At 38.9% G+C, this 12485-nt stretch overlaps 1 protein-coding gene across 3 annotated transcripts in view; it reads right to left on the minus strand.

Annotated features, from left to right (window-relative positions):
* adgrd1 (adhesion G protein-coupled receptor D1) overlaps positions 1-12485 on the minus strand; it is a 73902-nt gene that overhangs the window by 22648 nt on the left and 38769 nt on the right. For all 3 annotated transcript variants that reach the window (XM_066689537.1, XM_066689535.1, XM_066689534.1), the window contains 3 exons: positions 6581-6684; positions 5563-5674; positions 2474-2627 (listed from right to left, as the gene is read on the minus strand). In XM_066689537.1, the coding sequence (XP_066545634.1) occupies positions 2474-2627; positions 5563-5674; positions 6581-6684 (370 nt within the window). The remainder of the gene's footprint in view (positions 1-2473; positions 2628-5562; positions 5675-6580; positions 6685-12485) is intronic.

Raw genomic sequence — 12485 nt, forward strand, 5'->3', positions numbered from 1 at the left:
CCAGATTGTCTGCCAAATGCAGTGCATTCCTTTGCCCGTTGAGAGCCACGGAGATCTCCAGTGTATTTCTCTCTGTAATACACATATTTATATGTTTCAAATTGGTCTCCAATGCAAAGACATAGGCAGGCTCAAATAAAATGGCCAGAGACCCCCATAAGCAAGGATAAGACATGGCCTATTTAGCACAAAGTTTTAATCTCACTGTTGCTGGCAGTTTGGCGTATCTAGTCCGAGTCAGCTCAGCATCTCTGTGGATTTCAGATGCTTCACGATAAACATTAAAATGTAATGAATGACAGAAGACGAGAATATACAACACATTTCACAGATGTATTTGTTTATTATGATTATTCCTTTAAATGTATTCAATATTTTTTCAAGGTCTCCCTCCCTTTGCACATTAAAAAGAAAAATGAAGCCTTGTCAAGCGTGAACAATGAAGCTCATCTAGATGTAGGAGAACAAAAGCTTATTACTATTCCTCTCTACTTTATTAATCTCATTTTAAACGGCTTTTAATTGGACATGCTTATGCAAACTGTAAAGAGCATTCGTCTCAGAGCGACCGAAAGACACTGATCAATCCTCATGGTGTCAACTCAGCACTCCTCAAACCTCAGTCATGCAGTGAAAAGTTTATCCAAATAGGACACTCATTTTTAGAACGTGCTGACGCCATAAAATAAATGGCAATGTCTATCATTAAGTGTGAACAGTAGTGTCCCTTCTAAAATAGTGCTAAGGGAAACTAAATGAGCAGAATAAACAGCTCTGTTTTTTGCAAATATTACCAAATGGATCTTTTATCTGCACGAGAGAAAGAAAAAGAAAGATTGCTTTATTTTTGTCACACCTTGTTATGGTGAAGAAGCCTCATAGGCAGTAAAGTGATAGTGAAGAGTACATTTCTCAAGACAGGTGTATTTGGAATGATGTCTCAGAATACTGGCTTTGTCTGCGTCCACAACAAGGACAAAGTGCCTGTATACTGTTCCTGCATTGGTCAGTACCGTGGAAACCGCATTTAACCAGTAAAATTGGCAACAAATGGGAGTTGTCCTGGACAGTGCTGTCAAAACATCACTTGAAAAGCTGCCACAAGTCATGCCAATTGTAAAGGATTATCTTAGTTCTGTGTTCAGCTACTCTTTCATATCCACCGCAGGAGTGATACATGGCTTTAATTATTCATGTTGGCTCTGTGGGATTCAAATCCAGCTGCCATTGTCTTCTGTTTGCATTTAACAGATTTTAGAAATGACTTAGCGACGCTGGTAATGACAACTAAACACAAGGCCTGTTTCAGAAGAAAAAAACCTGTATTTTAAGCCTAACTAATACTGTGTCCTCACACTATTTTTCATGTTTTATCAAAAGGGGTTTCCCTCCCCCATCTTCCGTTAATTATGGTTAATTAAGTAGACATGGACTCACGGATAAAGGATTCATAGAAAGAAAGACAATTAAACACAAGTGCCGTATCTCCATCATTGTAATTCGCGTTGTGGGATTTTCTACATCAAATATTGTTACCTAAGCCAAAAAGTAGAACACTACTTCAGGTAGTACATTATAACTTTACTCTTCTCTCCCCCACTATCTTCATCTATTGAACTTCCTACCTGTGCACTTCATTACAGATTCTATTAAAGCGTGCACCTTCAAGTTGGTTTTCCATTACAGTTTTGATGTTCCATTGCATTAATAACAAAGGACTCGGGCATCATGGCCTAATTTGTGTATCTCTCATGCTTGATACAACAGCAGATGAAAGCCAGTCAGACAGATTTAAAAGAAACCAGACATAAAGACACTAATTTACAACTCTGCACAGAACAGAACACAACTAAGAGCACCTTTCTGTCCCAGCTGTAAATATTGAATGCAATATGAAAGCACTATTGCGCTTTCACACTGCTCAATACCTCAGATTTTGTTTTCTAATATATAATGTATGCTGCTCCCAGATTTCACTGTATATTGCAGCACAATAACCATCGGCTGTCAGTGCAGGATTTCACATGCGGCTGGTCTTTTTGCTATGGAGAACTAATCGCATTTGAAGTCTCAATGTGCCTACGCGAAACATAAATCAATAATGAATAAGTCTGCGCTTTAACACACGGTGGTGTGAATTAACGATCAATCATATCAAAGTATGAAAATTGTAGTAAAATAGTCAATAAAAGCATCCCACAGTATTCATAGTTTATTGCCTGTATGAAGGATTGACGTTTTCAAATGTATACGTGAAATTTATACGTGAACAACTCCTAATCTGGAAGTATATAAAAATGCAAAAACTTCAACCAAACGAGCCACATGGAGGCACCAGACATACAGCAGATGCCATATGTGAATCTTATAGAAGAATGAGGTGAAAAACACAAACAAAAAAAGCTCTTAATTGAACCCAAAAGAGGGCACAGATCCCATTTCCCCCCACAAGCTAGAAACAGCAGGGACTTACCCCAGCCTATCCCATAGTAATAGAAGTGCTTGCTCTCTTCAGACCCGAACACTTTGATCACCATGCTGTAAAGATGAAGGCCCTCCACCAGCATCCAAGCAAAGGCACTCAAGAAGAAGAAGTGAAGGAGAATAGCCATAATCTTGCAGGGAAGCTATAAAATAACAAGTAGGGTTGGGGAGTAAAGTCACTTAGAAGTGTATCTTTCAGATTTCATCTTGTTATTGGTTGAACTTAGTCATCTCTAAAGTACAACAACATACACATTGTTATTGCAGCATTTGTCAAACATTTATCCTGGCTTTTTTATGCTCCCCTGTTTGATCAATGTCACCAGATACAAACACTCCACATGAATTTCTGTAAATACAAAGCATGTCCTCATTCCATTCGATGGCTGTCATTAAAATGAGCAGCAGAATCAAAATCTAAATCAGACGGGCTGAAATTGTGACAGAGGAGCCGGGCCTTCAGAGATGCCCTTAGGAGTCTTATTGAGTCCATTCATAGGGTTAAAAAAAAAATGCAATTCCATTCCGTGTGGTTGTGTACAATCAGGAAATGACATAACAAACTAATGATACAACTCAGGAACTATAGACAAAAACAGCATGTGTGGAGAACGAATACTGCTGTCTTTTTCTCTACAAGTTAGTTTGGTAAAACAGTGGCAGAAAAAAATCAACTGTTCTGTATCATGGTGGTGGGGGGGGGCGGTAATGAGATTTGTCTACTGTGAAGATTCATTAAAATCAACCCCACTTATCAAGATTTTCCAACTAAACTACACAAAACAAAGTATTAAAGATATCACAGGCTGCATTCAAATTGAGAAAGTGTTCTGTTCCAAAATAATTAAAGCATTCTGCCACTGGAGTACATGTAATTAAAGATACCTCAACCAACAATACAGTTTCTCACAATTATTAATAGGTCTCATTATTTAATCAATGCCTTGTTTATTTTGTGAATGTATCCACATATTTGCATTATTGCCACCATTGGATCTAATCAGCTTTGCACTCAATTGTTTTCAACGCCTAGCCAGACTGCACATATGTAACATCAAGTAGATATGACAAGTAAGCTGACGTAAGGGACAAACTCATATAATAAATTTGTAATTTTTTCATGAAAATTAAAAAGAAACCATACTAAACAAATATGTATATAAAAAGAAAGAAACCAAGTATGTTAGTACTGCATTCTATTATTGTTGTTGCTATTTTGTCAAAATAATTCAGTTAATCCTATGAACAAATACTGTGACTCATAAGACTTCTGTAATGCAGGTTTATGTTCAAGCTAACTGCAGATTGCATGGAGAGAAACTGAATCCTAAAACCACAGACCAATTTACTTCTGCAAGGTAACAGCAACTGGAGACCATTCTCAAGGGTAGTCCCGGCAGTCTCACAGACAGTCCAAACTGCACAAAAGCACTCTAGACTCACATTGCTCCCTGTCTGAAGGCGGAAACATGGGACGGCATTTTGAAGAGAGTGGGCTGCAGACAGCCTGGGGATGTTTAACACAGAGCATCATATGCTAAGAATAAATACTGAGGTTTTTTTTGTATGTGATTTATTTTTATATTTATGTTTAGCTAGATCCAAGAGAGGTGAAAAAAAAGTTTAGCAACTGAAGTATCATCTGTCATGAGCAAGAACACGCACTTCCAAAAGGATGTCCAGGTGTACAGATCTCCTGTATTAGGTGTATAGATCTCTTTGGGGGGCAAAACTAGTAATAACACAGCAATTACATAGTAATAGTTTAGTGCATCATAAAATAATCATATGAAATCTGTTATTGTATCATTAAAACATAACCCCTCCCACACCTGCAAAAGTCCAAGAGGCACTGATAAGTCTGCTTATTTGCCTTCACACATAAGAGAAGAAAAAATATGTTAGCTGCAGTTTCATTGCAAAATAAAATTCCTCTGACTGGATTTGGCAGAAATTCTGAAACTCTTTCAGTAAGCTTTTTCTCCACAAAAAAATAGCCGAAGTTAAAATAATGCCTCAAAAAACACATTCCTACTTCAGTTAATTAAAACATACCCTAAATAACTCAAGAGATCTTTATGACTGAGGGCCACACAGCAGCGTGCAATTGAGTGTTCCTCTACAGCTGGCTCACTGTAGGGCAGGAGCTCTTCCTGAGTTTAAAAAAAAAATTATTAGCTAATTTAGCTGTGCCACAACCGACAGCTCCTGGATTTTGGTTTACTACACAAAATCAATTAATCCAAATGCAAGACAGATAGGGTCTTCATTCTGAGGGAGAGATGAGTCAATAATGATTCTGGAACACTCTTCCAATTTTCCAATGTATGTTGTGACTAACTTACATTGAAGAAACATGTTATAAGATCTTTGTCCTAGTGGGAAAATAAATACATAAATAAATACATATAAATATTGCTTTCTGGTTTTCCAGAGATAGACCATATCAACACAGATTTAGGCATATGTGTGCAATTTAAGTGCTGGAAAAAGAGCAAAGAAGACACCTACACATAGGGAAAATATAATAATAATAATAATAATAATAATAATAATAATAATAATACAATAAAAATGTAAGCTGAATATTTTTTCTTTGTGGTTTTGTGCCAGTGCAATAAAGTGTTCTTCATAATACTGGTCTTGAGACCTATTTTTATTTGTGGTTTGGAAACACTATCTGAAATGATAGGAATGATTATGCGATCTGCTTAGGAACAGTTCAAATAATCACTAGTTTTCTGATATTGTTTTTTTGTGTATGGTTTAAAAAAAAAATCGAAAAGCTACTCTCTCAGTATGCAGACTTAATGTGAATGGGCACCATAACAGCCAGGGTGTACTTTGGACAGCTGTGTGTTGTCAGCATCCCTGCAATTGTATGATAAGGGCATAAACATCTACAAACACAGTAAGACACCATGACACAAAGCTGGGAGGTTAGTGGTTCAGGGAAAATAGTGTGGAAAGCATTTCGTGCTCAGAGTCCTCACCTCAACCCTACAAAGCATCTAGAGGGTGAACCGCTAATGAAAAGGGATTGTGCTAGCACAGAGGTGTAGTGAGGTATCTACTTACCGTGTCTGATTCAAATCGGAAGCTGATCAACAGCAGGATCTGAGCCACAAGGATAGCAAAGGACAAGTTGGCATGAATGTGGTAGCGCTGGTTGCGAATGGTGCTCACAGATCTGCAAATGAGCAGCAAAGAGGCACAGCTCTCATCATTTAAGCAGATTGAATGTTGAATATTTAGTGCATCCCTTTAAATGTTCATAGCTACAGTTACAAGTGGGACCACGGTGCTGTGCCTAGACAAATAAACTGCTTTTAAGGAGCTTTTGCCTTCACCAGCATTAAAAACATTTCACTATGACAACCATCCCATTCCCTTCCCCAATAAATCAAATCTCCCAGCTTTTTTAAATTACTCAATTAATTCTATATGTATTAACATTTGTGGATCCAGGCGCATTTGTACAATACACCATTTCACGTTCCAAAATGAAACCAAATGTCTAAGCAGCGTAGCTCTGTTCTAATACAAGGGTACATCCTCCTTAATGAGATTCCATGATTCATTTGTTTCCAACGATTAGTATTTATTAATGCATTTAAACCAAATAAATTGCTGGCAAAGTGTAATGAGAAGAAAAATGAACCACCAGAATCCAGTCATAGGGCTTTTTCTCTTTGAAAATTCAATTAACTTTAACAATGAAACCTATTACGATTATAATTTGGGTTTGGATGATATTTGGCCCAGCTTCCCTGAAAACACTTCATAATCAAATTTTGCTAACAGTACCATACCGCATTCTTTAATCAGTACGAATACAAGAAGCTGCAGTGATAATGTCAAGCAGAAAAATGCAGCTGGTGTTTGTGTAATAAAGTAAACCCCCCAAAAATGCAAAAAGCAAAGCTATGAGAAAAAGTCAATTTGGAATACAAAGCATTCACATTGGACACTTTTACAAATACACAAAAAGGAAGTTCAGTTTATCCTAGGAACCACTGTTTCATAATTACTGTGTATGTTTCATGCAGGGTGTGACTGACAGGCACATGAAGTCGTCACGCAGGACAATACTCACGAGAGAATGGCAAAGGTGACCAGGGTGATGGTCAAGCAGAAAATGGAGATGGAGCACCCAATGTAGCTGATGGAGGACAGCGCCACCTGGTGGACTTGCTTGAGCTGTGCACAGAAATGAAACAACAAGTGTTACCAACACAGGGCAATAGACTGGAAATCATTCTTAAAGCAGGAATGAAGGTGTCCCACAAGTCTTCATTTTTCTACATGGGAAATGTAGATGCTTCTCAGCACACCATTACAAGTCAGGTGTACTTCGGTTACTGTACATGCTCCCAAAGTCCAAAGGGGTGTTAAAAAGAGATGACTGCACACAAACCCGTGTGCAAAACACAAGCCCTAGTTTAAAATGGTCAATTATGGAACATTTCTAAAAGGAGTTTAAAAGTTTAAAAGCAACACTGGACACACATATACAAATATATGCGAGGCTCACACTACAGTGGACATCAGCTTTTAATGGTAGAGTCATCTTGAATCATTAAAATCCTTATACCACAAGGGGGGCAAAAATATAATACAAAGCCCTTTGGTCAACTGAACAAGACTCCTCTCTCTCTCTCTCTCTCTCTCTCTCTCTCTCTCTCTCTCTCAATGATGCGATTTTTCATACATCCAGTACATAATCATTTACAGTACCACATACATTGTGTATAACATGCTCAAGTGCCCTAATTTATACTAAAATCTAGGGCATTAGAGAGTTTTATATTTAAAGGGAAGAAGCACATATTCTTGAATGAAGGATTGGTTGGATCAAAATACCTGAGAACGCCCCCCAAACACAGACAACAAACTCACATTAAAAATGTTAAGTAAGAAAAGAAAAGAAAACATATCAATCTCAAAACACAAACTAATAATACCATATTAGTGTTGACCTAATGGTTGGCCAGAGCACTATAAGTGACAAGCCTTTTGTTTTCATTCCTCCATGAAGTGTGCTTTCCAAGGCAATAATAATCTGAGGACTCCCTTCCCTATTGGCTCTGGCCGACACTGAGTACAGCTCCCTGGAGTTTTGAAGACTATATGGTCCTGTTTTCTTTTGACTACTGTCCAAGGTGGATTCAATCACCCCATTCCAACCAGGCAAACAATTATCAAATTATGCTGGGGCTTTGTGTTGAGATCAGCAGGTCATACATCGAGGAGCATTTTTGCTTCAGTGCAATCTTTTGCACATTTTAGCGTCCATGATGGTTTCAGTTAACAATGTACAAAGCAGCAACATTTCCATGGTCTCTCCTGAAACACATGCAACTCCTCAGACTTCCAGCAAAATACTGCATTTGAAATTAACCCTCCCCCACCACTGAATTTACATTTATTAAATGCAATAGGTTACTATATTAGTGTCCCTATTAATATTATAGTCTGTGCAGGAGCCTGGGGCTTTTGAATAAACAAGCACATTTGCGACACTGGAATGAAAACATGGGATGTACAGGGAAACTGTATTTGACAGGGAACAGACATTTCTTAGAATAATGTTTGTTATCTGTCCAGATCAAATAGACTGAAGACCATTTAGCTCCTAAATGAACATATTACCTTTTCAGATAAAAAGGGAGGTTTGTTAATATGTATCAAATGTGATTAGAGGCATTTCATTCTGTTTGCTGTGGTGTTTCATAAAAATATTTTATGTAAGACTTTTTTTTCCATACTGAAACATAAATAGACAGCTGGTGATTTATTAATTATTTCATTACAGAACACAATTTCTTAGTTGGGGTAAAGGCAGTAACCTTTGCTGTTCATACTCCTGTATTTTTCATAGCAACTGTCAATATGTGCTGTTGGAGGATATGGAAACTTGCTATAAAATTCTCCCTCAGGGTAGCAGGATACTGGCTCCTATTTTCACTTGAAATGATGCTCCCCGTATCACATACAATTTCCAATTCCGCGCAGATCAGAAGGAGAGCGGTTCGGTGGATCTTAACATAAAGGTAACAGAAAAGCATTGCATTCATCTTGTTTGATTTCACCAAACACCCCACGGGATGTTGGTTTAGATGAAAAGAAACAGCCAAGGATGCAGAGAATTGAAATAACCTACGCTACTGACGCTGTACGGCTTTTCAGTGTAAATTGTAAATGCACAGAAGAATGTGCCCAATATATTTTCATCTCCATGTGCCGCGGTTTTGCTGAACTCACTCTCCCTGTCACTCCATCTCCGCGCAGCAATGATGGAATATTCCAATATCCCAACTTTGGTATCTGTTTACACTGTAAGTCACTAATCTGACTTTCTGAGCTCATGAATGATTGGCAGGATCCAAATTGGAAGCCAAATTAAGGAGGACAGATGGGGCCACCAACCTTACAAAGGCTAATAGGGCATTTCAGGTCATTGTTCTAGACCTGCAATTCATTATAACTTAGGCTCCAAGCAGCACAATCCTGACACAACAGAATACATAATAATGTATTCTGATGTCGCACTGCTTCATGCAAGCACCCCAGGGCACCTTATCCAATATATAAGCCTGCCAAGCGTAAGCAAGACTCAGACACGTACGTTTTCTAACAAGATTTAAAAGATTCATTTCTGTAGCTAATATGAATGGGGATCAGGTCCCAAAGACAAGGGGCAATAATGACTAAATGATAACCTGACTCCCTCATGGTATCACACAGCACTTCTCTTGGATACATGCTAACCTTCTGCGATTTCTGCATAAAAGGGAGACTAGGATAAGAAACCACAGGGATCTTTTTTTTCATGTTGTTATTTTAATCATGTCTATGCAAACCACTTTTTTTTTTGGTCACAGAGCAGTTCTTTTCTCCAGACATTTCCACTCCACTGGGTGTTCAACTGGTGTTTATAGAAGTGGGTTAGATCCTTTACGTTTACATAGACATTTTGTTGTTGAGGTTGTTGTTGCTTTCTGCATCTACCTCCGCGGCGGGCCATCTGGGGACATAGGCGGACTGGCCATCGGTCAATGCTGGAATGCCAAATGCCAGAAGGCCCGGTCCAGTTCGGTGGGCCGGTCGATTCACATGTGGGCCGGTCGCCCCGTGTAGACCGCACATCGCCAACACCAACCACCAACCAACACCAATAACCACACTTTGGCAACCCGCACCAGACCGCACTTTATTGCCCAGACTTCACCAGCCATCGTGCCCCTGGGTAAAAGTCCAGGGCCATTTTTTGGTCCCAGTCCGCCCCTGTCTGGGGACACCGTTTAGCACAGCACACCTTAGAGGCTCCGCTAGCATATTAAAATACAAAATAGATCACTAATAAAAAAAAATTATGCTGAATTGCAGCACAAAAGGATACCCACCTTCAAAATAATTGCTAACTACAGCAGCAGCAGGGTTCTTTAGCTTTCAAAAATAAAATTCCTACGATAATTGTGTTTGCAAGCTCACTTGAAATGAAATATTATCCCTGCACTATGACTGTAAGCTTTGGAGGATTAGCCCTGATGGATTAAAATAAGAGTGACAAGCACAAACTGGTTACCTAACGGACTTCCTGTGCATTGTATTTTAATGGTGTTTACTTGGTTTGTGCCTCAGGGCATCGATATATATTTATGTCTATATTTATTTATATATATATATATATCCCTGTAAAACCTCAGATTTGTAAAAGCCACGCAGAAAATAAAAGGGAGGCTTTCAAGAGCACATCTTAAACCACAAGTGACTGGCACTGAAGTTTTGAGAAAGTTTTACCCTGTTATTTCCAGATAAATCCAGCAATGCCACATGTGTTCTATATATATATATATATATATATATATATATATATATATATATATATATATATATATATTAAGTGGGATATAGATAGTTGGCTCATTTGTGGCATGTGGATTGTGAACTACTCTAACCCTTCTGTAAGAAAATAAAAATTACATATGTGAACGGATAGGACTGTATATAATACACCCCCCCCACACACCCAAAAAAAAAGAAAAACACTTTAAAACCACTGATAAGTGGAAAAACTAACACTCATAAATTTGCTGAGCAGACGAGTCTAAAGATCAGAGAGAAATGGAGAGACCAAACAAATTCAAGGAAACATAGCACCATCTTCAGGACAAAACAATGAACACATACAAAAAATACATATATTCCAGCAGAGCCTTTTTTGAAAACCTGCCTGGCTTAAAGGTTAGTGAACAGGGCTTTATTTATGTAAATGTCAGGTACATCGTTCATCGTTGAGCAGCTAGGATTTTTCTTTAATCCTAGTTAGTTTTTAATTTAATGCCTGTGAACAGAGATTGCTTAAGGGGTGGGGTAGCACTGAAGCAGGTTGTCAGCAGGAGCTAGGAGAGCTCGATCACAGCTTTGCAATTGCATTTCATTCTAGACATGCTATCAGCTTGTGGACCTTCACCAATTCCTAAGAGAAATGTGCCAGAAGTACATGGCCACTGTTCAGTATAGATGAAATTGAGAATATTAAAGTATTAGAGGCCTACGCTAGCTGGGCTTTTCATTTTCTCGTTAGCTTAATATGCGTGCGCAACTCTACTGTAAGATCATTTAACTGTCCGAATGCAGTTCCCTCACTTTTCATTTATCTTCCGATTTTTGGCAGTTTTGTTTTTTGTCCATTTCCTGTAAATTGCGGTCGGTATGCTCGGCATCAAGAGACTTGACTTTCCAGATCTGAAAGTTGTCAAGCAAATATACTGCAGAGAGCGGGAATCACCGCCCAGTGTGGCATGAATGGTTTTAAAAGAAGACAACAAGCTTGACAAAATACATAGCAGAACCTGGAGGGTGGGGGGTGAGCCAAGTGAAGCACATAGTACAGTGTCAATGCGTCAATGAGTTTCTGCTCAATTTAATTGGAGATACAACAGTCCGTTTCTTGAGAGGGCTTTAGATCTATATGCACTTCCTGCCAAATCACTGTTCAGAGTAAGCAGTTAAGCAAGTTCCAAGGTAAGAGAGCGCTAAACCCCCTTAAGCCATGCCTTTAAAGGAGACTGAGCATTTGAATTGGAGATTCCAGTTTCAGAGCCAAGAGCAGGGTATTAGTGCATCACCTCCAGATGCAGGAGGTCAGTCTATTACAGCTTCTGGCTGAATGCTACACTTTTCTATACGCCCCAGTTGTGACTGATTAAAACCAGGCAGGGATCTCAGGTAACACGCAGCACAATGCAGAAACCTCCCACCAAACAAAAGCACTTTATTCTTTTATGAAATATTCAGCTGAAGTGCAGTTCTTTCAGCGTTATTTCTAAATTCAGTATTTTTGTGAATGCAGGGATTATCTCCAGTCTTAGTTACTTTAAAGAGATGGAGATTAGACAGCAAGCTAAGGAAGAGGTTAGAACATATTACTTTATTTTTGGGGGGGAGTGTGAAATGTGCTTAGACAGCAAGCCCATAAACCCAATCGTCCCTCGCCTACTGCAGTTTGGGCTAAAGGGACCTAGGGGACACTGCAGAAAAGTCAATAGGGAACACAGGACACAGATGCTGATCTCATCAACCTCATTTCTGATAGGAAACGTTTCACGAACTCCCTTCTTTGTACCTGTGATGCTTCCGGATTTTCTGTAATCCCTGTACTTTCGGGAAACCTAAGGACCTCAATCTCGCCGTGTTCCCCAATCCTGCTGAAGTCTAATGAAACTGGCTATATCTTATCATGAAGGGCAGGGGGGCATAAGGAGTAGGAGGGCAGGCGCTGATTGTATTGACCCTAAAGTGGGGCTCCTTACATGTCATTTGGAGTCGCCTGTGAAGAAGAGTCAGCCATTCTGTAAAACTATGCACAAAACAAACATTTTTAGGTTCGCTACTTTCTTTTGTTCCTGTAACTTACAAGAGGTTTTGTCTGGGAAAGAAGAACTGTGATTGAAATTTCAGAAAAGAAATTCTCCTTAACCGTATGCTCAATACCT

The sequence above is a fragment of the Amia ocellicauda genome, chromosome 17 (genome assembly GCF_036373705.1).
Source record: "Amia ocellicauda isolate fAmiCal2 chromosome 17, fAmiCal2.hap1, whole genome shotgun sequence".
Lineage (NCBI taxonomy): Eukaryota > Metazoa > Chordata > Actinopteri > Amiiformes > Amiidae > Amia > Amia ocellicauda.